This window comes from Cetorhinus maximus, chromosome 22, assembly GCF_964194155.1.
Source record: "Cetorhinus maximus chromosome 22, sCetMax3.hap1.1, whole genome shotgun sequence".
NCBI lineage: Eukaryota > Metazoa > Chordata > Chondrichthyes > Lamniformes > Cetorhinidae > Cetorhinus > Cetorhinus maximus.
In genome coordinates this window covers 35,100,768-35,123,135 of record NC_135900.1, presented here as the reverse complement: position 1 = coordinate 35,123,135, position 22,368 = coordinate 35,100,768, and the positions used below count along the sequence as shown (strand labels likewise).

The following is a 22,368-nucleotide window of genomic DNA, read 5'->3' as shown; positions in this document are numbered from 1 at the left end:
CATCATTTTGGATGGGCCTACCTTTGACATACATGTAGTCTTGGTATTTTTATTCTTTTAGCATCGGTCATGGCTGATATGAAATTCCTGGGGAAACTCATTCTGTGCTGCCCTTATAACATTGTGGATGGAGATAGTTGAAGGCATTGATATAATGCTCAAAATAGGAGAGAGAGATCTGGCAAAATACTTCAATATCCTGCTGTACATGCTATCTAACAGATAACAAAAAAGGATAAAATGCTGAATTTTTCACCACTTGAAGACTGCAAATGCAAATGAAATGGTAAAGGCCCAGATGTTAAGAACACAAACCTACAATGGCTACAGCATACTCTATCACAAGCTGCTCTGTTGAGTGGTCCATAGAAAGCAAACAGAAAAGTTTGATTTAACATCAGCAAGAGCTTGGAACACTCAACAGAATACCATGTGATTGGGTATGCTGTGTACAGTATAAGAATGCCTTCTCAACATCGAGGTCTTTACCTTCAGGTCACAAAAAAATAGAATACTACCTTATTCAAGAAGATTCATGGTTAGAAAGCAGACACTGAAGTAAAAACATCCATGTTTGAATGAAGGATTGCGATAAAACTGGGCTCTTTTACGGGGAGCCATTAGAAACAATACATTCAAAGACAACCCTGTAGCAGGAGGAAAACATAAACAGCAGCGCTGCTCTGTGGCGGCCTGTCTAGGACATATGAGTCTCAGGTTGCAGTCACTGGCAAATCTGAAAAATTCTGATTGCTTTTGTGGAGTTTGCAATCTACCAGTTGAACTGTGGATGCTTGAATAACTTTAGTGGAATTTTCAGACTGATTACAGAAGTAAAACATGAAACTTAGTCTTCATCATAGAAAAATTGCTTCTTGTTATGGACAATTTTATGTGCCATACCACAGAGTTGAATCTTTGTAACATAAAAAGTGCTGCTTCTACTTACAAACACAATAGGGATAGGACAGATAAGAGGATCATTCAGGAACTACAAGTTTCACTCTGCTTGAAGCAAAATAGTTGAAGACATCTGTTGATGGTGATTGCCTGGCATTTTTCTATGCGTGGTATCCTACAGGAGGTTGGCTACTGCACCCTAACAAAAAAATATTATAAACGGCTTTCATAAACATGGGTTTACAGCTCAATGATAAGGTTCTTGATGAAAAGAATGATTCTACACTTCTAGTGGCGAATGTCATCCTGCCACTAATATTAATGATACTGACTGAATTTAGCATGGTGATGAACTAGAACGTGCTAAGATCATGAGCTTAGACTTTAATAAAGGAAATCAGAGCAACAATCGCAAATGCGAGACTGGGAAACAAAGAGAAAGCAACTCCATAAAAAATTAAGAAGTTTCTATCATCTCAGTGCTGAATCTTGAAATGGGGCATATCTTTCTTACATATTTTTTTCAGTATCACTAATATTTTAGACTATTTAGGACAAGATATTTGCATCATTGTTGTTTTTAGCACGGTAATGTTATTTTTCTACAAATAAGAGCCATTAGAGCAGCATTCCACTGCAAGGGAAACTAAATTGGGAAAGCACCTACAAAATTGTTTTTGTCACGAGTAGAAACAATTTTAGAAAGGCATATTATGTTTAAAAACCTGCTGACCAAAGTCTATGAATGACATCTTTGCAATCTTTTTAAAACATAGTAGAGTAATAAAGGGGATTATCAAGAGTGAATGTAAATGATTATTTTATTTTGCTAAGCTCGGAGCATATTAACTAAATTTGGAATAAAACAAGCCTGTTGTGTGCTCCTAAAAAGTCCAGGTACAACTTATGACACCATGAATACTGTCCAAACATGCAGCTTCCCAATAATCTAATCAACCACAGGTAAAATTTTCCAAGGCAAAAACAATTTTTCCTGATCTTTCAAGGTTACCAAATAGAATTCCAGGTTTAAAATTCAACCTTATAATTCCTGCACTGACTGAACTGTGAACAGTTACAATCCAAAGGTGGCACATCTGCACTCCCAGTAACATAGGAACCAATGAATAATATAAAGTATCTTAGTATCCATGTCCATTTTACAATTATCATCTTAATCATATTCCTAAACATTCATTCTTATAAAGAACTTCACTAAAGCATTACTTTTTGTGCATCATATATTTCACTGTCTTTACCGGGAAGAGTACATTTGAACTGCTCGGAGAGGAAAATTTCTTCTAATCTCCAGTCTTGCTTCAGGTTGGTTAACACAGTGCTCAAATTTATCTACCATATCAATTAGCTACATACAGTATTATAAATACTTAGGACTTTACACAGAATTGAAATAGGCTTTTTCAACTGCTGGTCGATCAATCAATCTGAAGCTACATTGCAGTACTTGATCAGACTTGTTTAGTTCAGTTTGAACTCAAAACCTTCACTAGATTTTCAGTAAATAACTTACATTTATGTAGCGCCTTTAGTGTAGTAAATCATCCCAAAGCACTTCACAGGAGCTTCATCGGACAAAAATTGACACTGAACCAAAGAAAGAAACGGAGGTAGATGTTTAGGGAACATCTTAAAGGAGCAACTAGAGCCGGGAAAGTGGAGATGTTTAGAGGGGGATCCCAGAACGTAGGGCCTAGATAGATCAAGATGGGGTGAAGGTATGCAGGATGCACAAGAGGACATAGTTAGAGTGACAGAGTTCTTAGAGGACTGTAGAGTTGAAGAAGGTTAGAAGGATGGTGGTGGAGCGGTAATGTCACTAGACTAGTAATCCAGAGGTCCAGGTTAATGCTCAGGGGACATGGGTTCAAATCTCACCATGGCATCTGTTGGAATTTGAATTCAATTAATAAATCTGGAATATAAAGCTAGTAGCAGTAATTGCGACCATGACAACCGTCATTGATTGTTGTCATTTAAAAACCCATCTGGCTCACTAACGTCCTTTAGGGAAGGAAATTCTTACCTGGTCTGGCCTATATGTAACTCCGGACCCCACAGCAATGGGGTTGACTCTTAACTGCCTTCTGAAATGGCTAGCAAGCCTTTCTGCTCAAAGGCAATTAGGTGTTGGCAACAAATGCTGGTCTTGCCAGTGACACCCACATCCCATAAAAGAATAAGATAGTCAGGGGTCAAAGTCACTCTGGGTGGAAGCGACTTGGTGCCAGTTAGGATAGCACAGTGCTGGATGAGCTCAAATTTATGTAAGGTGGAAGGCTAGCCAGAAGAGTATTAGAGTGGTCATGTCTGGTGGTAACAAAAGCATGGTTATGAAGTGTATCCATAATCTTTTCAAACCAAATAAACAGCAAATGATTGCCCAGGACAAACAATGCAACTAAATGGAATCTCAAATTAAAACATGCTTCTGTTCAGCTGCCAGTTCATTGATATGATGTGAATCTTGAATAGGCGTCCTTTTCTTGCAGCCTTAGTTAAAACTGTACCGCATATGATCTTTGACAATCAGCTCCTCATGTATTATTTTCTAGCATCGGTTGGAGAAAAAGTTGCTGCAAAGTACAGAAGTCTGTTGGGAATAAACAGGGCTGGATTTTACAGTCTCTGAGTTAGGTTTATAAAGACCTAACTTAGAGGTACTCAACCAGCATCTTGTAAAACAAATGCAGATGAAGTACAGCGATGTGAATGCTTTGTTCAGTTGTCCTGTCTCACACTCAATGTTGGAGGTACGTGATAACAAAGGGCACAATCAGACACTGCAAAAAAGACACCTTCCCTTCAATTTTGATCCCGCTAACTTATGATTCGTTATATCACCTGCTGCTAGGGCAATAAAACTCTCACCCTCCTTAACTATGTTAAGCACACCACTGAAGACAGCAATATAAACTTCAGTTTCATCTTTCTGAAAAATAAAGCTTTTCTTCTTCTGATCAACGCATTTCTAAGAAATAGACTGTATGTATTTTTAAACCCCTTTCCTTCAAAAAAAGGGTTTAATCTCTTAGTTGTAATTCTTACTTGCAACCATTAATAAGCAAGATTTCCTAGTAATATCTAGTTATTTAATTATTAAATGTTCAGTGCTTCAATTTGGAATTAAATTGTGCTTTCTAGTTTATAATCCAGAACATTTGACGTTTTACAACCTGCTCAGTCACAGTGGCTATTTTCTTCCAAACTCATTTTTATTTCCTTTCTACCTTTTCCATATTTACAACAAAAGACCTTATGGCACAATGTGGACAAATGTATATTGTTAGCCCACAATTCTACACCACTTGAGAATAGCTCCAACAATGAGAAATTATTCTTCTAGAAACATGCTGCGCTCTTCAGATTAAAAAGTTTTTCTCTTTCAATATTCCCCTTGATCAAAAAGTGGTATTGGGAGGGGAGAAAAATGAAAAAGAATCTAAAATGAGTTGAAGGTCTAACTTACAATGTGGAGCTAAAATGGTATTGGCTCTCAAGAGGAGTATAGAGACATTCTTGCACAAGCTGAAATTTCCAATCCATGTCCATTTTCTATAGAATAGCATGTAACTGGAGTTGTTTATTAGAATACTTCAACTCATTAAAATCAAGAATTGCAGATTATTATGTTTTTTGCATTTTGATGACAGCTGAAGGAAAATGAAACTCTTTGGTAAACATCATTGAAAAGGTGACAGCTGAAACTTTCCTTTCATGGGCAAGGACCACTAAAAAATGAACATGCATAGACCATCTTTTTGCTTATAATTTTGAAACTCAGCTACTAGAAGACAACTTAGTTTATACACAGCTAGGTTTGCAAATAATTTTTTGTTCATCTAATTTTAGCCTGAATATACCGACATATCCTACTGGATGACTATTCAGGTAGCTCCTAAGAGAGCAACAGCAGTGAGATTAGTGGCAATGTCCCCCAAAGGTTTAAACAAATTGAGTGAAGCTGGCATTAAGCAACAAAGACCTTCAAATGCAGGAGGCAAGGGTAAGTTGTGGGGTGGAGGCATGGGAAGAGAGAAATGCTTATCTAGCTCCATTATGAATAATATGTAGCCCTTGCCTTAATATGGTCATGTTTGCAGAGATCTCCTGAGGAGAAAAACATTTGCACTCCCCCTTGATTTTACTAGTGATCCTCCAGTTATCCAAGTCTTTCTTCACAGCTATAAATTTTCATTCCCATTATCATTCTGGTGAATCTTTTTCTGTATTCTCTCCATAGTTGCAATGTCACTTCGGTGTTTGAGAAAGTCCTCGGATAAATGACAAAAATCTAGGACACTCAAAATGGCATATTCAGAAATTTGTAATGCTATCTCAACTATATTCCACTATTGAATTTTCAGCTATCTAAATCATTAATGTCATAAGATCTTTTACTTCCTGGACTACTTCTAGTGTACATAATAACTGATTCTGAATTATTTCCATCATTATTAGATCAAGAAAAAATTGTATTATAAGGTGCCTTTCCCATATTCAGGTTGCCAAAATGCTGCACAGCCAATAAAACTACTTTTAAAATGCAATTCTTATTCTAATGTTGGGAACTACAGCAGTCAATTATATGAATTTAATTGCAACACTAATAAAATTCTTTCAAGTTATCAACAGTCACAGATTGCAACTCTTTCGAGTACAATCACAGTTCTTGGTTTTCCAGGAGTGGGACATGAACCCACAACCCTCTGATTCAAAGGCGAGGGTGCTATGAACTGAGCCACAGCAGTACTACTTGAGTGAAACATACAATTAACAGTACAAGGCACGAGATATGTTCATTATATTATCAAGGTTAAGAATACACAGGTGAAGGGCATTAATTGATTAAGCCCTTGATTGATTACCTTGAGCACATATAAAGAAAGACTCCCCTTTAAGGTGCTGTTAACTTGTTAATTAGTTTATTTTTTTTATTGGTATATTCAGCAGCGATTTGACTGAAGAAGCATCATGTCTGGCAGAGGAAAAGGAGGCAAAGGACTCGGAAAAGGCGGAGCAAAGCAGCACCACAAAGTGCTTCGTGATGACATTCAGGACATCACCAAACCAGCCATCCGCCGCCTGGCTCGCTGTGGCAGTGTCAAGCAGATTTCGGGCCTGATCTACGAGGAGACTAACGGGGTGCTGACGGTTTTCCTGGAGAATGTGATCAGGGATGCTGTCACTTACACCGAGCATGCCAAGCCTAAGACGGTCACCGCCATGGATATGGTGTACGCTCTGAAATGCCAGAGGTGCACTCTCTATGGATTTGGCAGCTGAACACATCATCCCGATTCTAACAAAACCCAAAAGGATATAAAGAAAGACTGCTGGGAGACTGAGATTGGTTAAGGAGGAGGCAGACATGTGTAATACTGCATTCTGTAAATAAATCTAGTATTAAGTAAAAAGATTGGTATCTGGTTTCATACTTCACCCAGCTTTAGAGTAAATTAACATGTACCGATATTAATTCCTCTTCTGGTAACAATACAATATTTCTCTTGTTGGCTTATTTTTCCTGTTGCCAGCTACGTCTACCTATATTCTTTTCAGATTGAAATAAATATATTTTCAGGCATTATTAGCATGTCTTGCAAATTCAAATGCTGGATGTGAATATGCTTGCTTGTCTCTAACCGATTCCAGGTTTTCCATCCCCCTTCTTTGATACCCTCACATTGTTTTTCTTACTCTGTCTGGCCCCACTCTTTTCAGTTTCTTTACTGTTACTGGAATGTTAAAAAGGGGACCTAGAGACTTTCTAAATTATGAAAGGTCTTGAGAGATAAACAGTGAAGACTGTTTCTGCTCGTTAGAAAATTAGTAACAAGGGGTTATATAGACTGGGGATCATTAGTAAAATCAAGTGGGAATGCAATTTTTTTCCTCTCATGATGTGTTAGCAAATATGACAGCATTAAGGGAAGGGCTACATATTATTTATAATGGAGCTAGATAAGCATTTGAAATAGAAAATAAAATGATACAAGGGCAACAACTTGCAAAGTGCTTTAGGACATTTTATTGAAGCTGCTATATAAATGCAAAGGCATTATAAAACAAAAAATGACACCAAGCCACATAAGGAGATATGAGGACAGATGACCAAAAGTTTGGTCAAGAGGTAGGCTTTAAGGAGTGTCTTAAAGGAAGGAAGCAAGTTAGAGAGATGGAGATCCTTAGGGAGAGAAATCCAGAGCTTCAGGCCCAGAAAGCTGAAGATGTGGCCATCAAATCGGAGATGCTTATAAGAGCAGAATTAAAGGAGGCCCGATGTCTTGCAAGATTGCAGATCTGGATTAGATTTCAGTAATAAGGGAGGGTGTGGCCAAGGAGGGATTTGAAAACAAGAATGAGAATTTTAAAATTGAAAAATTGCTTAACAATGTAGAGCCAGTGTAGGTCAGCGAGCACAAGAGTGATTGGTAAACAAGATTTGGTGTGTATTAAGGCAGCAGGGTTTTGGTTGACCTCTAGTTTACAGAGGTTAGAATGTTAGGAGTGCATTAGAATAGTTGTCTATTGGTAACAAAAGCAGGGGATGACCTGATGACCTGAGGCAGGGGCAGAGTCAGGTAATGTTACAAAAGTGGAAATAGGTGGTCTTAATGGTGGCGCACACGTGGTTGGAAGCTCATCTCAGGGTCTAATAAGACACCAAGGTTGCAAACTGTTTAGTTCAGTCTCAGACAATTGTTACAATTATACGGTTTATAAGATTATTTCATTTTGGGACTTAAAGTTAGGGTAAATGACCAGTTCTGAAGTCTGCCTGACAGTAAGCCGGGATGGTTTGATTGTTAGAAATCAAAGGAAGGCTTAGGTTGTTTTATTGAAAAGAGGGTGCAAGGTACTTACGCTTGGAATCAATGGTTTGCATTGAGTAGACTGAGTCTCCCAAAGTCCCTGAAAATTGTTGAAGGTACAGAGTTGTAAAATGTTATGCTGTAAACTGTTCATTTACTTCTAAGATGAAAGGGAGTTGCGATCAAGGATAGCTAATTAGCATTTCCCACCCAGATACATGTGTTTGACCTTGCCAGGGGAAGAGGAAGCCATCTTTGAGATCAGGTTACAGGTTTGCCTACAAATCAGTGAATATTGCAGACAGACAGCAGTTCATTGTGGTCAATACAAAGAAAAGGCTGCTCAACTTTGTGAACTACTACAACCAGATGCCAGAGACAGATTGTCTCTCGTTAAAGAGGCACATCCTGCAGCTTTCCACGTATCCCAGGAGATTCATCTTAGCATGGTAGAGGGGGAGAAGAATCATCGGAACAGGCTTTACTGCTGGTGATTTAATGAAACTCTCCAAAGCTGAGGAAAACACTTGGAGACAGTCACACAAAGTTACTACTCAGCAAAGTGGGAATACAGGAACCCATTGGTAGCTGGGAGCAACTGTGGACTGCTACAAAAAGAAAATAGTGTTTAGTCAATGGTGTTTTAGACATTTGTTATAGTAAAAGTTTTAAAACATTAAATCTTGTGTGTCACTCTTTTAGCCATCAATTAGAAATTCAAATCTCTTTTTAAAAGTTGTAGGTCTCTAAGGGGATCATAACAGTTACCAGGGAGAGGGATGGTGTTGTTGCTAAGGAATGGAATTTATGGTGAAGACCAATGACAATGGCTTCAGTCTTCCCAATATTTAGTTGAGAGAAAATTTCTGCTCATTCAATCCTGAATGTCGGAGAAGTCGTCTGACAGTTTAGGGACAGTGGAGGGGTCGAGAGAGTCAGTGATGAGATAGAACTTGGTGCCATTGGCGTACATGACATTACCTTTCTGATTATGTCATCGGGGACCAGCATATAGATGAGAAAAACTAGGAGGGGGCCAAGGATAAATCCTTGGGGACATCAGAGGAAAATTTACAGGGAGTAGAAAAAGATGCCATTGCAGGTGATTCTCTGGCTATAAAGAGATAAGTAAAAATGGAACGTGAAAGCAGTCCACCCAGATTGACAATGGGGGAGAGACATCGGAGGTGGATGGCGTGATTAACCATGCCAAAGGCTGCAGACAGGTCAAAAAGGATGAGGAGAGATAATTTACCTTTGTCACAGTCACATCAAAAGGTACAAGTAATATCCTATAAGTGCTATTTCAGTACTGTGATCAGACAGAAACCTGATTGGAGGGATTCAAACATGGAGTTGTGGAAAAGATGGGTGATCAGTAGTTTAGTGGGAATAGAAAGAATGGGTGGTCAGCAGTTTAGTGGGAATAATATAAAGAAAGCAGGATGTTGGTCTCATGGAGAAAATGAACTCAGAGGGCACGGGAGGAGAGAGAAGAGAAACTACAGGAAGAGGCAGGGTAATCGGATAAGAGTGTTTAGCACCAGTTGAAGAACTAGCATCAATATCAGTACAGGTGCAATGAGCCAAATGGACTCCTTCAATACTAGTTTTTCTGTACTTTGATGTGGACATACTGTCAATTCTCGACAAGAGATGAAATCAGTAGCACCAAAATAGCCTGGCTAAGTGGTAGCACTCCCATCTGAATCAGAAGGTCATGAGTTCAATCCTCCCTCCTAAGACATCAGAATGTAACCTAAATTTCCACTTCAGTGCATCACAGAGAGCATTTCCAGAGAGGCATGGGTGCTCAGTCATTGAACGTATTCAAGACAGAAATTTACAGATTTTTGGATACTAAGGGATTCAAAGGATTATGGGGATACTGTGGGAAGGTGGAGTTATGGTAGAAGATCAGCCATGACCTAACCAATCAAGGGCCAAACGGCCTACTCCTGGTCCTATTTCTTATGTTCTTGTATTAGACTGAGGCTCCATCTACTTACTTGGGTGGATGTACCAGATGCCATGGAACTATTCAAAGAGTAGACCAGTTCTCCAAGTGCCTTGGTTAGCATTTACTCTCAAATCAATACCACCAAAACAAGTATCTGCTCTTTAACTTATTCCAGTTTGAGGAACCTTGCTAAGCACAAATTGGTTTGTTTGCTTTCTTACATAATAGCAGTGACTAACCTTAAAAAAAGGTATTTCATTGGCTGTGAAGCACTTTGAGATGTCCTAAGGTTTTGAAAGGTGCTAGGTAAAAATATTATGTCTTTATTTATTTTTATTACTTAAACCAGACCTGCCCAATAAGGAGTAGAACGGCTGGTGCAAATGAACAACATTTAGGATTAATCTAAAAGTCTGCTCAGAATTCTGTAGGGTTTGTTCCAAAAGGTATCATCCTTAGAACTTCGTCTCTAATGCATTATTTCAAGCCAAATATTTTCTGAAGCAAGAATGTTACGCCATTTTTTAATGTTGTAGGAAATCTGCAACTTGGCTCCTAATCAAGCAACATCTTGATATTAAAATTCTCATCCTTGTTTTCAAATCCTTCCACGGCCTTGTTCCTCCCTATTTCTGTAATCGCCTCCAATCCTACAACTCTGAGATATCTGTGCTCTTTAATTCTGGCCTATTGTGTATTTCCAATTATAACTGCTCCAGCATTGGTATTGGTGCCTTCAGTTGCCTAAGCTCCAAGCTCTGGAATTTCTACTTTACACCTCTCTGCTCCTCTACCTCACTTTCTCCTTTATGACATTTCTTAAAACTTACCTCTCTGGCCAAGCTTTTGGTCATCTGGCTAATATCTCCTTATGTGGTTTGGTGTCATAGTGCTCCTGTGAAGTGCCTTGGGATGTTTCATTATCTTGAAACTGCTATATTTATATAAGTTTTTGTTGTCCTATAGTGCCACAATACAACAGCCAACATGAATCTAATCCTGGAGGTTTCTGGAGCTCAACCACACTCTTGAACCCGGGTAAAAACCCAAACATTAACAATGGAAATACAGCTGAATCAGGCCTTCAAGAAAATTTGAAGACAAGAGAGACACTTGATTCTGTTGGTAAACCCATCAAGCTTAGGACGACAGCTGGTACATCAATTTTTTCATGGGAATAGTTTTAGTATAAATAAAGTTCTCTTTCAGAATTGCAAGGAAAGCTAGAGAAGTAAATTGGCAAAAAGCCTGGCTGGAAATTTTTGAAAATATTTGAAATTTGAGCATTACAGCTTTAGACACACACATGTCTAGTTGATTGATAACTTGGAAAATATACACGCGAATGAGACTACCTTCATTTAATAGGTCACCAAAATTTAGTCCCAGTGGAACTTCAAGTGTAAAACCATTCTCTTCATCACACCATAAAAAAGGAGAAAATCAGGCAAAACTAAGCCAGCAGAGAAACAGAAAAGAGGGAGAGGAAAGGCCACAACCCATAAAGGCAGATAAGATCCAAGGAAAGTTCCAAAGACTGCTGAGTAATTTACAGAGGACAGAAATTAGGAATTTTTAAAAAACTAAGCATTTTAGTAAATGTAGAGAAAAGGGTTTACAGTGAGGTTGTCAATTAAGAAATGCAAAAAGGTTTAATCTGACAAAAGATTTGATCTGACAAAAAATTTATTCTTAGGACATATGCAGCACCTGAAAAGCTGTATATTTTCTCGCCATTAACTGCATTAAGAGTTAAATGTGTTATCTTGGGCCAGGCTCTTGTGGCATGTTTCCTTCCCTAAAGCAGATTAGTGAATCATTTGGGTTTGACATTCAGTTTTTTTTCCCCCATGGACATTTCCTGGAGCTAGCCCACAAGTGAACCGATTTCTTGAATTCTATTTCATAGTTCGTCATAATGGCTTTGAATAAATGACTTCTGGGTTGCTAATCTATTATAATCATTAGGCTGCCCATACTCAAGTTATAAAGTGTATTGCAAGGTCTCTGAGCACAATGTGGGAGTCCATTAATACTGCAGCAAAAGAGAAACATATACATATTAACTCAGGCAGGACAAGATGATGACAAACAGAGACTGTGGGTCATTGTCATCTACCCAGAGGAACATAAGCAGTCAGTACCCCAAATTCAATCTGCCTAAAGAACCAGATATTTCTGTACCCACAGTGCAGGGAAACCCTGCATGTTCAAAATTGTATTGGGCAATCAATTGTTGATAATTATGTTCATTGACAGTATTACCTTACTTGTGCCTGTTAACAATTTGAACTCAGTTAAGAACCTCCATATAAGTGTCAACTGAAAGTTTCAATTATTAACTATGACAATATTAGTTGTGTTCAGTTAAATGTTTTAATAAAGTAGTAATAGTGCATTCCTCTTCAAGTTCAACTTCATCTTTTGAGTATGCTGAAAAGAAAGCTTTAATTCCTTCCCCTTAGTTTGTACTGTGATCACATGTTGCTTGGCTCAGGGTGAAACTGCTTTTTAAAATAAACTTTGGATTGGGGATTTAAAAGTTCTAAGAAAAATTAAAATTTCTGAGAGAGACATGTTGCTGAAGCTTTTTGTCTTGCATTCATCTGGAGATGCAAGAATGCCAAATTTCATACAATTACTACAATTTATACTACAGGAGATAAGGGTGTGCATTAGTTAGCAAGTTAATTCTGATTGGCTGAGGCGTTGCCATGCAGAAAGCAATAGGGAACTACAGGCTCCCCAAGCTCCCGTGTAATTCAAAAATGCACAAGGCTTGAAAATATTCCTTTCATTTGCTGAGAACGGGTCCCTGCATACAAATGCACGTTACTTCAAGCAAGTGCTGCCCAAACGTGTTTCATGTTGCAACTATGCAGTGACTACGCAAGTGGTATTTTTTACTAACAGGGTGCTGCTGTCAGTCAGAAAAACGCTCTACCTCCCAAACAATTGTGTATGAATTTCAATGCCACTCTGATGCCAGATACGTAGGCTGTACATCCCAAAAACTGGCTGATAAAATCAAACATGTTCCTCTGGCTGTTTGTAATAGGCAGAGTATAGACCATATTCAACCAGCATGCGCTTTCAAAAATCGAAACAAAATGTCTACTGTTAGAAGTGATTCCACAATTGGGCAGCATTTACTGAACAATCCTGAGTATGCTAATAGCTATACTAACAACCAATTTAAGATAATTAGTTGAACTCATAGGGCAGAATTTTCTGCCTGTCGGGCGGGCCCGACCCAATCTCCGGTGGGCGGGTATGCCCCGCCATTTTACGTGGGCGGACCAATTAAGGCCCACCCAGCATGACGTCCGGCAGGAAGCGCTATGTGCTTCCTGTGCGGGCGGGGGGATTCCCCAAAAGTGAGAGTGCGTTCTTTCGCGCATGCGCATGAAAGAGCGCACACCTCCCTGAGGCAAAGTTTTGCCTCAGAGAGATCGCTTTTATGTTGAAAAATAATAAAAATAGAAAAAAAAATTTCCCAAACATATCCCCTTCATGTGACAATGTCACATGAGATGGGACATGTTCATAATTTCCATTATAACTTTATTAACATTTTTGAAACCCTGCATGAAACCTCATCCCGCCGGTGGATGAGGTTTCATGTTTTCTCTATTGCCCGCCGGGGCTCCTGGCCTGCTCACCAACCTTAAGGTTGGATGGGCAGTTCCTATAATTGTTTAAATGATCCAGTCAATGGCCTCAATTGGCCACTGACAGGTCGGTGGGCCCGGAGCTAATTTTGCTGCGGGCCCGCCTTCCTGAAAATTTAAATAGGGCGGGATTACGTTGGGGTTTCCGCCCGACGTCATCCCGCATCATTTTATGCGCTGGCGAGCAGGCCCCACCCTCTGCTCGCCGACGGCAAAATTCTGCCTATAAAGTGGCTCATTTACACTTACTTGAAGTGGCATACATTCAAAAAAATATAAATTGTTGTGATAGTTTGAAATTTGGCTGAGTGAGTGCAAGACAAAAAGCTTTGGCAACATGTTTCTCTTTTCAGCAACAGTCAAGTTCTGTAATACCAAGTGGCTGTTTGTATACCTGAGACAGAGGTACAAGGACCAAAATTAAAATTAGGCAAACTGTAAACTTAGACCTACGTGGTAGAATCCTGTTTAATATGTGTGCGCGCATGTGTGTGTGTGTGTTTGTTTTTTAAGAACAGGGACGTAGATTAAGTATTGGAAATTCAGAATATATTCCATACACAGTGGACATGTTCTATGATCTATTAAAATCTTACAATATCTTGGTATCAAATCAAATTTAGTTCACTCTTGTTGTATAGAATGTATATTCTTAAAGACTTTGGTCACTAAATTGCTAACAAGGTAAAGATATGAAAATTGACAAGTCATTTTTCAGCAATTCTGATTTAAATACATCATTTTATGATAAAACAGTTGCATGTCAGGATTTAATTGCACCAGTGCACAGGCTGATCTGGATATAGATGACTCTGGCTGTCTTCATCATCAGGCTGAAGATTAGCGCTGTGTATAATATTGTAAGCCACAGACATGTTTCAACAGTATTTTCCATCACTGGAGTGTGAGCACTGTATATTAAAGACAGACTAGTTTCATTTTAGATTTTAATTAGAATTGATACCAGGAAAAACCAAAGGGATTTTTGCCATGATTAAGCATAACTGCATTTTGTCATTGTCACTTCTGATGTTTTCCAACATTATTTTTGGTTTGCACTTTTAACTTGTTGTGTACTACTGGCACACTTCCAATGCAAAAGCTCGATTTTGTCATAATTTTCTGTTAAATTGTAATTTTCTTGCTGCACTTTCTAACTTTAAAAAAATGCTTTCAAGTTTGTCAGTTTTTAAATTGTCTGGCGGTTCTAGCAGCAGGAGCACTGGACTACTAACCAGAGTTTTTGTCACAAGCTCTCAAATTCCAGTTTTGAAGGACATTCAAACTCACTTGTCCTCACCGAGAGCTTCACCAGTTTTTGTCCAGTTCGCCACATGAAGTGTTGTGCAGCAGTAAGGAGCTCCATCGGAGGGCGAAAGGGAAAACTAGCAGCACCAGTCCCACCCAGTAGAAGTGCATCTCCTGTCGGCTAATCAAAAAGCAGCAATTGACAGCAGCAACAGAGACATCCAGGATCTAGACCGTCGCTCACTCCCAGCTAGAGGAGATCATGTGGTGGCAGGTGACAGTAATGGGGGAACCTAAACAGGAAAGGGGCAAAAGTTGTAATTCTATTTTTAAAAATGTGTTTTCTGAACTCAACAGACTTTTAAGTAGCTGCCAACATAGGCAGTCCCATTGTGTTAGAAAGGGTAGAACAAACGTATACAAACCAACCACCAAGCAAAAAGCCTCAACTTTTGTAAAAAAAAAAAGAATTCAGTCAACCATCATTTTCTAGTTAGGTCTAAAAGGATTCATTATTGCAATTCCCTAGTACATGCAAGCAAGATTATCAACAGCGGCAATAACCAAACTTTCAGGAAAACTTGTAATGTACCTGTCAAAAGAGTTAACATTATACTGAAATGCAACATACTGGAATTCCAAAAGAAGGAAATAGAAAAGTGATCGCTATAATTACACTTCTCTTCTTCCCACACTCTTCATGATATAGATTTGCTTAAGTGGAAACGCAATAGAGACTTGCTGGTAATGGCTACTGATCAAACCTATAAAGATTTTTTTTATGTTGCTGTGCATCAGCACAAATGAGACAACAAAAAAAAAGGAAAAAATACACCAGCTTGTTGGAGAAGAGGTGAGATTAAGATATTTAAAAAGTACGGAGGGAGAAAGAGTGAAGGGGTTGTAGGTCACAGAAATCTAAGATCAAGTCGACTATGGCTTAAGACTCACCCAACTTGTCTTCCATAAAAGGTACTGTCCTGTAGTACCAAACTGTTTATTTTTCTCTCGAGTGACATTTTCAATCATTTGACATTACATGTGTGGCTGGATTTACTATTAATCCAAGGTGTCAGCATTCTAATTCCCAAGAGCGTGAATTGTTTAAACATTTAATGAATTCTATAAATATGCAGAAGTTAGTTTCAAACTATGAATAAATTCAGCACTTTATAAGCACACTATGAAAATATTATATTTTTTCCTCAGGTTATTTGTGGTACTGAATAATAGAAGATCAAATGGCTAACTGGTATTTACCTAATGCATTAAATATTCTTTAAATATTAGCATTATTCCCCCCAACCCACACAAAAAAATCTTGTCTCAGCACCCAAGAAAATTGAATTTATGTTTGTTATATGCAGTTATAATAGATAAGTCTTTCCAATGGCCCAGCTATCAACCTAATGTATAGCACAGAACTGAGTCACCCATGGAGCTTTTGACTGTTCAATCTTAGAAATTGCACTACAATTGGTCAAACCATCTCCAGATCAGGGACAAAATACAGGATGTTGAAAAAAAAACTAGCTTGTGGGAGAAGATATCCAAGATACTATCTGCCTCCTTCCTCAGGAAAGCCAAAAATAGCTGTCAAACTGTTGATGCATTCAAAACGTTAACATTGAGAGAAAGAAAAAAAAACGACAACTTTTAAATCTGAGTTATTCAAAAAGATCACAAGAGATGCTTCAGGTCCTTGTCAATTTAATTTTTACCCCCAGAAGACAACCTAGAATAAAATCCCCAAGATTTTTAACAGCAGATATCAATTTGATGGAACAACACAAACAAAACATTGAATGAGATGAGACCATTGAGACTGCCTCTTCCAATCTACCAGGTACAAACAGTATTGTCACAAGGGTAATAATTAGTTAATTTTAAGCAGGTAGGGAAAAACATCAGCTAACACCTCCAAGAAAAGCTCTGAAATTCTTCTTGAAAACATTCACCCAAAAAGAAACAAGGGCATCAATTCTGCATTATTCAATCCTAAACTGATGCATCATAAATGGCATTGTAAGAAAGGTAAAACTGCAGTCACGATGTACCAGTCAATCATCCATATGCACAAATGTAAAAGGGAATGAAGGTTACAGAGATCAGTAGTTATGTGCAAAGCTGCTTTTTAAATTACTTAAGTATAGCATTCATTTTTATTGCAGGTTCATTCTACATATTTACTATTAGGTAAGAAAAATTCTTATTTCTAGTTTTGCATGAGGCTTGCATTCATGCTAACCCTGTGATTGGATGCAATGAGGTTCATCAACTTCAAATTTCAAATTATCCATACATTTTGGCATTTTCAAAAACTGACTACTTCCCAATTTTGTCTTTCTGTAGGAATAAGCTGAATTTTATAAGAACCTCATAATTAAGTCACAGAATCATTGTTGACTTTGTTTTGTTAATACGCCTATCAGATTATGCCTTATGATGCGTGTAAATGGTGCTTAGAAAACAAGGGATTGCAGCGGTACTGCTGGTATTTTGAACTATTTTCTTTAATCTAATTAATAACTGAGGTACATCCTCTCCTGCACTGGTGCAAGTCAATCATTGAAACCCAAAATGATTCAAAGACTAACAAATAATTTAGATCATAAAGATCAATCTCACTGAGCTGCCAGTCATTTAGAAAAAAGTAATGTTAGTAGTGCACATGCCAGTTCTGATAAGGGGTGCATACCCAAGGGTCACAATTTGTCTTTTTTTTTATAGATGCTGCATAACCTGTTGCAGTTTTTTAACATTTCTATTTTCATACAACATTTTTTCCTTCTTACTTTGCACAAAAGGAGACCTCCTCTTGGAAATTACTGGTTCCATTCCCTGGATAAGTTAACACGCAGCCACATTGTGTATTTTAAAGAGGGGAATATTATTTATAACTATGACATTGATGAAAAGGTGGCATACAACCAATCAAAATGCCAGTCAAAAACAACCACCTTACTGTTTACCCAATATTTAACAGGAAAAGATAAAATAAAATATAAATAAAAATTAAGCAAAATAACTAGTGCACAATGTCATACACCGCACACATCCAAATTCCATCCCTGACTTTTACAGCTTGGATTCACATAGCCTTCAGCTTCCCTTATGTTCTACCTACATCAGACTTTGACATAACATCTGACTTCAAAGATATCTCCTATAACTTATTATGAACCTCCTAAAACACACACTCAGTTTGACTGCAGCATCAAAAATTAAAGGCATCATATTTAAACGGAAAGTTTCAATAGATCTACAATACCAGATTCCCGAGGTGCGTGTTTTATTCCAGTGTTGTTCAATATGTTAGTCATCAGCCAAATGTAACTAGTTGCATTTTTGATTAGAAAAAACTGAGTAACAGGCACCATTACTGGGCATGTGAACTCAGTATTCATTTGTTTGGCATATGCATGTTTGTTTGTTGGTAAAATGGCAAGACAAAGTAGAGCATACAAATGTATTTTTACTGTTTTGCGCGCTTTACTTCTTGGGTTACTGCTTATTGGCTATTTGTTATAATATTGTGCAACACCAGGGAAAATGCAAGACTTCAGCAGCACGGAAACAACAGCAATATCGAATTGAAACGGAAGCTGTCATAGTACTCAACCAATCAGAATAACTGCTCGAAGTCAGTGTAAAGCAAACCACAATCAATAATGGCAAAGTTCAAGCATTGTCCAAAGCTCTTGATGGAGGGAGGGTGAGTGTGGCACACCTGCTCTATGAGTCAACAATTTCAGCAATCACACTGAAGAACTAAGTATCGCTTGTAACAGCTGAACAAAAATCTAGAACCTGCACTAAACATGTGTTGTTTCTGATTAATTCATGTTTTATTCCTTACAGTTTCTGTCACTGGGACTTATGAAGGCAAACATTTTTTGAAAAAAAAACTACTTCAGTCTTTAATGACTCAGTGACCAATGTCATTAGAGTCAGCAGTTTCTTTGGTTGCTTTCACATTAAAATTTGATTTAACTGATCATTTGAATTATGCAATTGGCACTGGAAGATTTTTAGAACAATTCAAATTAATCAGTAATCCGAACTAATTGATTTGGGATTAACATAAATGGACTATATATTGAAGTAAGGCAGACAATTCATAGGGATCGTGCATTGATGTTGCAATCGTGAGACTGCAGGGGTCCAGTCAAAAGCCCATATGCAGTACTATCTGTTCGCTACGGTATTCATTACGGCAATTGACCCAGAGATAAACCAGGCTGCGTCTTGGTAATTCAGCATTTCAATTATAAGTTTAAAACTATACCCTCATGATGAATGGTTGGAATTCGACACAAGTGTGACACATAACTCCAACAGAATGAAATCAAAATGTCTGACAAACATGCCAACACCTTCACCACTTAAACAGATGTGAATTCCCTAGGTACAATTTTCAGAGAGATTAACCACCAGGAAATGGATTTTTCACACTATGGAGCTATGACAGCAACAGAAGTACTACCTAAGTTATATGATAAGTTTCAAAACAACTTGCCAACTGCATTAATTTTGAAAAGTACTTCCACAACTTCAAAAGGGATATTTCTACTGCAGTGTGCTACCAGTATGACACTCAACTAATAGGAATAACTGCTCGAAGTCAGAATAGAGCAAACCACAATCAATAATGGCAAAGTTCAAGCATCGTCCAAAGCTCTCAATGGAGAGGGAGGGTGGGTGTAGCGCACCTGCTGTATGAGTCAACAATCTCAGCAATCTTGGTCTTTCTTTTGTTAAGACTATATTGAAAGTCCCTCTTGTTATACTACACACCTATAAAATGGAAGTATCTCCTTCACAGATTACCTAAACAATTACCCATAAAATATTTGCCAAAGCTATTAGTGGCATTAATTATTACTACTGCAACACTGTTCTTAACATGTACAGCAATAATTTGTTTCCAATACCAGGCCAAGTTGGAGCAACATCACTTGGTGCCACAGTGACTCTAGATTGTAGAATTGCAACTTTGGAAAAAGTCTAAGCAAAGGCTCAAGTGCCTGCTCACAGTGAAAAATGGGAAATGCAACAAAGAAAGAGTGATCCTCAAGCTGCTCTTGCAGATTTCCAAACGGTGAATTGAAAGAAAAATTGGAAAATTGTCTAAATCATTGCTGGTGTTGAGTCTGGGGACACAACAGAAAAAGCCGCAAACTGTCTCTCATAAATCAGAAAAAAATGGTGTGTCTGCATTTGAGTATTGCTGTGAGAGAGATTTTTTTTTGTCGAAGCTTTTCGTCTTGCACTCATCAAGACAATTTTCAAGATGCCAATGTCAGGGGAAATAAAATTTATACTCTTTTCGAGTTATCAACAGTCACAGATTGCAACTCTTTTGAGTACAATCACAGTTCTTGGTTTCCGGGAGTGGGACATGAACCCACAACCCTCTGATTCAAAGGCGAGGGTGCTATGAACTGAGCCACAGCTGACACCATACTGAATGAATAGAGAGTGCTGCTTGATTAGCAAGTGGGCTCTGATTGGTAGAGGCATTGCCTGGAGAATGCACCAGTTTTAATCTATTTCTGAGTGCAGTAATTAATTTATTTAAGGTGGCTTTCTTGCATGTCTAGTTCTCTAGGAGAAAGTTTTCTTTCAGGCCTGTGCACCTTTAAAAAGGTATTTCTTCTTGCTTTCAAAAGGATTGCCTACGGAGTTTCCCAAAAACCATTTCTTCAGAAAGGAAGCTATGTAACCCCACCCTCCCTTTGGTGGCACAGCTTTTTACCACCTTGATTTTACTCTTTGTAACTTCTTCTACAAATCAATCTGCTACTTTTAAAAACTCTCAAAATTCATGGTTTTGATTTACTTTTCAGGCACTCTTCCGAATTGCTCCCTTCTTGGCTGAGCCTGTTTTATTACTTGACTTCATTTCTGAAAGCTGGAGAAAATAAGATGCTGAGTGTATGCACAGGTCCTCAGAAGTCAGAGGAACTCAGTAGCTTATTTTAATATTTATTCTTTCATCAGATGTGGATGTTACAGGCAAGGCCAGCATTTATTGCCCATTCTTAGTTGCCCTCGAGGTGAAGCTGGGAAGCTGCCTTCTTGAGCCGCTACAATCTGTGAGGTATGGGTACACCCACAGTGGTGTTAGAAAGGGAGTCCCACAATTTTGACCCAGTGAAAGAACAGCGATATAGTTCCAAGTCAGGTTGGTGTGTGGCTTGGAATGGAACTCATACAATCTGCAAAACCAGAATATACGAGACGGGTCCAAACAGTCTGGTCAAAGATGGCAAAGGGTCAGCAGTTCTAATGCTTTTCTCTCATAGGGTAACAATTTCATATTTGCATGCCGAGTTGAATTACAGAATTGTCACAGCACAGAAGACAGCCATTCAGTTCATTGCGCCAGCACTGGCTCTCCAAATGAGCAACAAAACTATCCCCACTTTTTCCCATAACACTGCACATTATTTTTCAGATAACAGTCTAATTCTCTTTTGAATGCCTTGATTGAACCTGCCTCCACCACACTCCCAGACAGTGCAATTCAGACCTTAACCACTCGCTGTGTGAAAAAGTTTTCCCTCATGTTGCCTTTGTTTCTTTTGCCAATTATTTTAAATCTGTGCCCTACTCGTTCTCGATCCTTTCACGAGTGGGACCAGTTTCTCCATACTCTATCCAGACCCCTCATGAATTTGAATACTTCTATCAAATCTCTTTTCTCCAAGGAAAACATTCCCAACTTTTCCAATCTATTTTCATAACTGAAGTTCCTCACCTCTGGAACCAGTTTCGTGAATCTTTTCTGCACTCTCCACAATGCCTTCTCATGTTTCCTAATGTGCAGCACCCAGAATTGGATGCATTAGTGTCTTATACAAGTTCAACATAACTTCCTTGTTCTTGTACTCTATGCCCCTATTAAGAGTCTAGGATGCTGTATGCTTTCTTATGCTCTCAACCTGTTCTGCCACCTTCAATGACTTATGCACATGTACAACCAGGTGTCTCTGCTCCTGCATCTCCTTCAGAGTTGTATCCTTTCTTTTATATTGTCTCTCCATGTTCTTCCTACCAAAATAAGTCACTTCACATTTCTCTGCATTGAGCTTCATCTGCCACTTGTCTGCCCATTCCATCAACTTGTCTATGTCCTTTCGAAGCTCTTTATGGAATGAGGAATAATGTAAAATGCATTTTACGTTGTGCAAATACTGGCATGGAATTTATCAAATTTTATTTGTGTAAAAAATGAACCATAGGTAATGAAAGTTTTTCTTTTAAAGCCATACCTTCGGCACCACTCAATCCGTCCTTCACCCTCACAGCTTTTGGCCCAATGATTATCTGCCAAATTCTTCATTGCAACTGCATATTCACTCAAAGTCTCTTCATCTTCACAATGTTCACGCCAGATCTTGTCAAAGTCTCCCACTGTGTGTGGGGGGCGGGGGGGGAGGCAAAAAAGAAAAAGAGTTATGTATCATCTGGAGATAAAAAGGTCTTCTAGGGGAGAGCAAGTAACATTCAATTAATGAATTTTCTAGTAGGCCAGCATGTCAAGGCTGCATAATAGTATTTCATTCGTTTATATTTCACATTTTTAGCTCACAGTCCTAACCTTAAGTTTGAAAATCTAATGCATTACTTTTGTAAACTGTAAGGGAAGGCATATCATGGTTAGATACACTATAAAACTCACTTTGTTCTGCTCCAATAATATCTAATGTGCTTCAGTCCACCTAATTGCCAATGTACCATTCTCTATTTC

The 22,368-nt window shown here is 38.4% G+C and overlaps 1 protein-coding gene across 1 annotated transcript in view; it reads right to left on the bottom strand.

The window, feature by feature from the left end:
• samtor (S-adenosylmethionine sensor upstream of mTORC1) overlaps positions 1-22,368 on the bottom strand; it is a 125,881-nt gene that overhangs the window by 85,447 nt on the left and 18,066 nt on the right. The window contains exon 2 of the mRNA XM_078568081.1: positions 21,890-22,031. Within this exon, the coding sequence (XP_078424207.1) occupies positions 21,890-22,031 (142 nt within the window). The remainder of the gene's footprint in view (positions 1-21,889; positions 22,032-22,368) is intronic.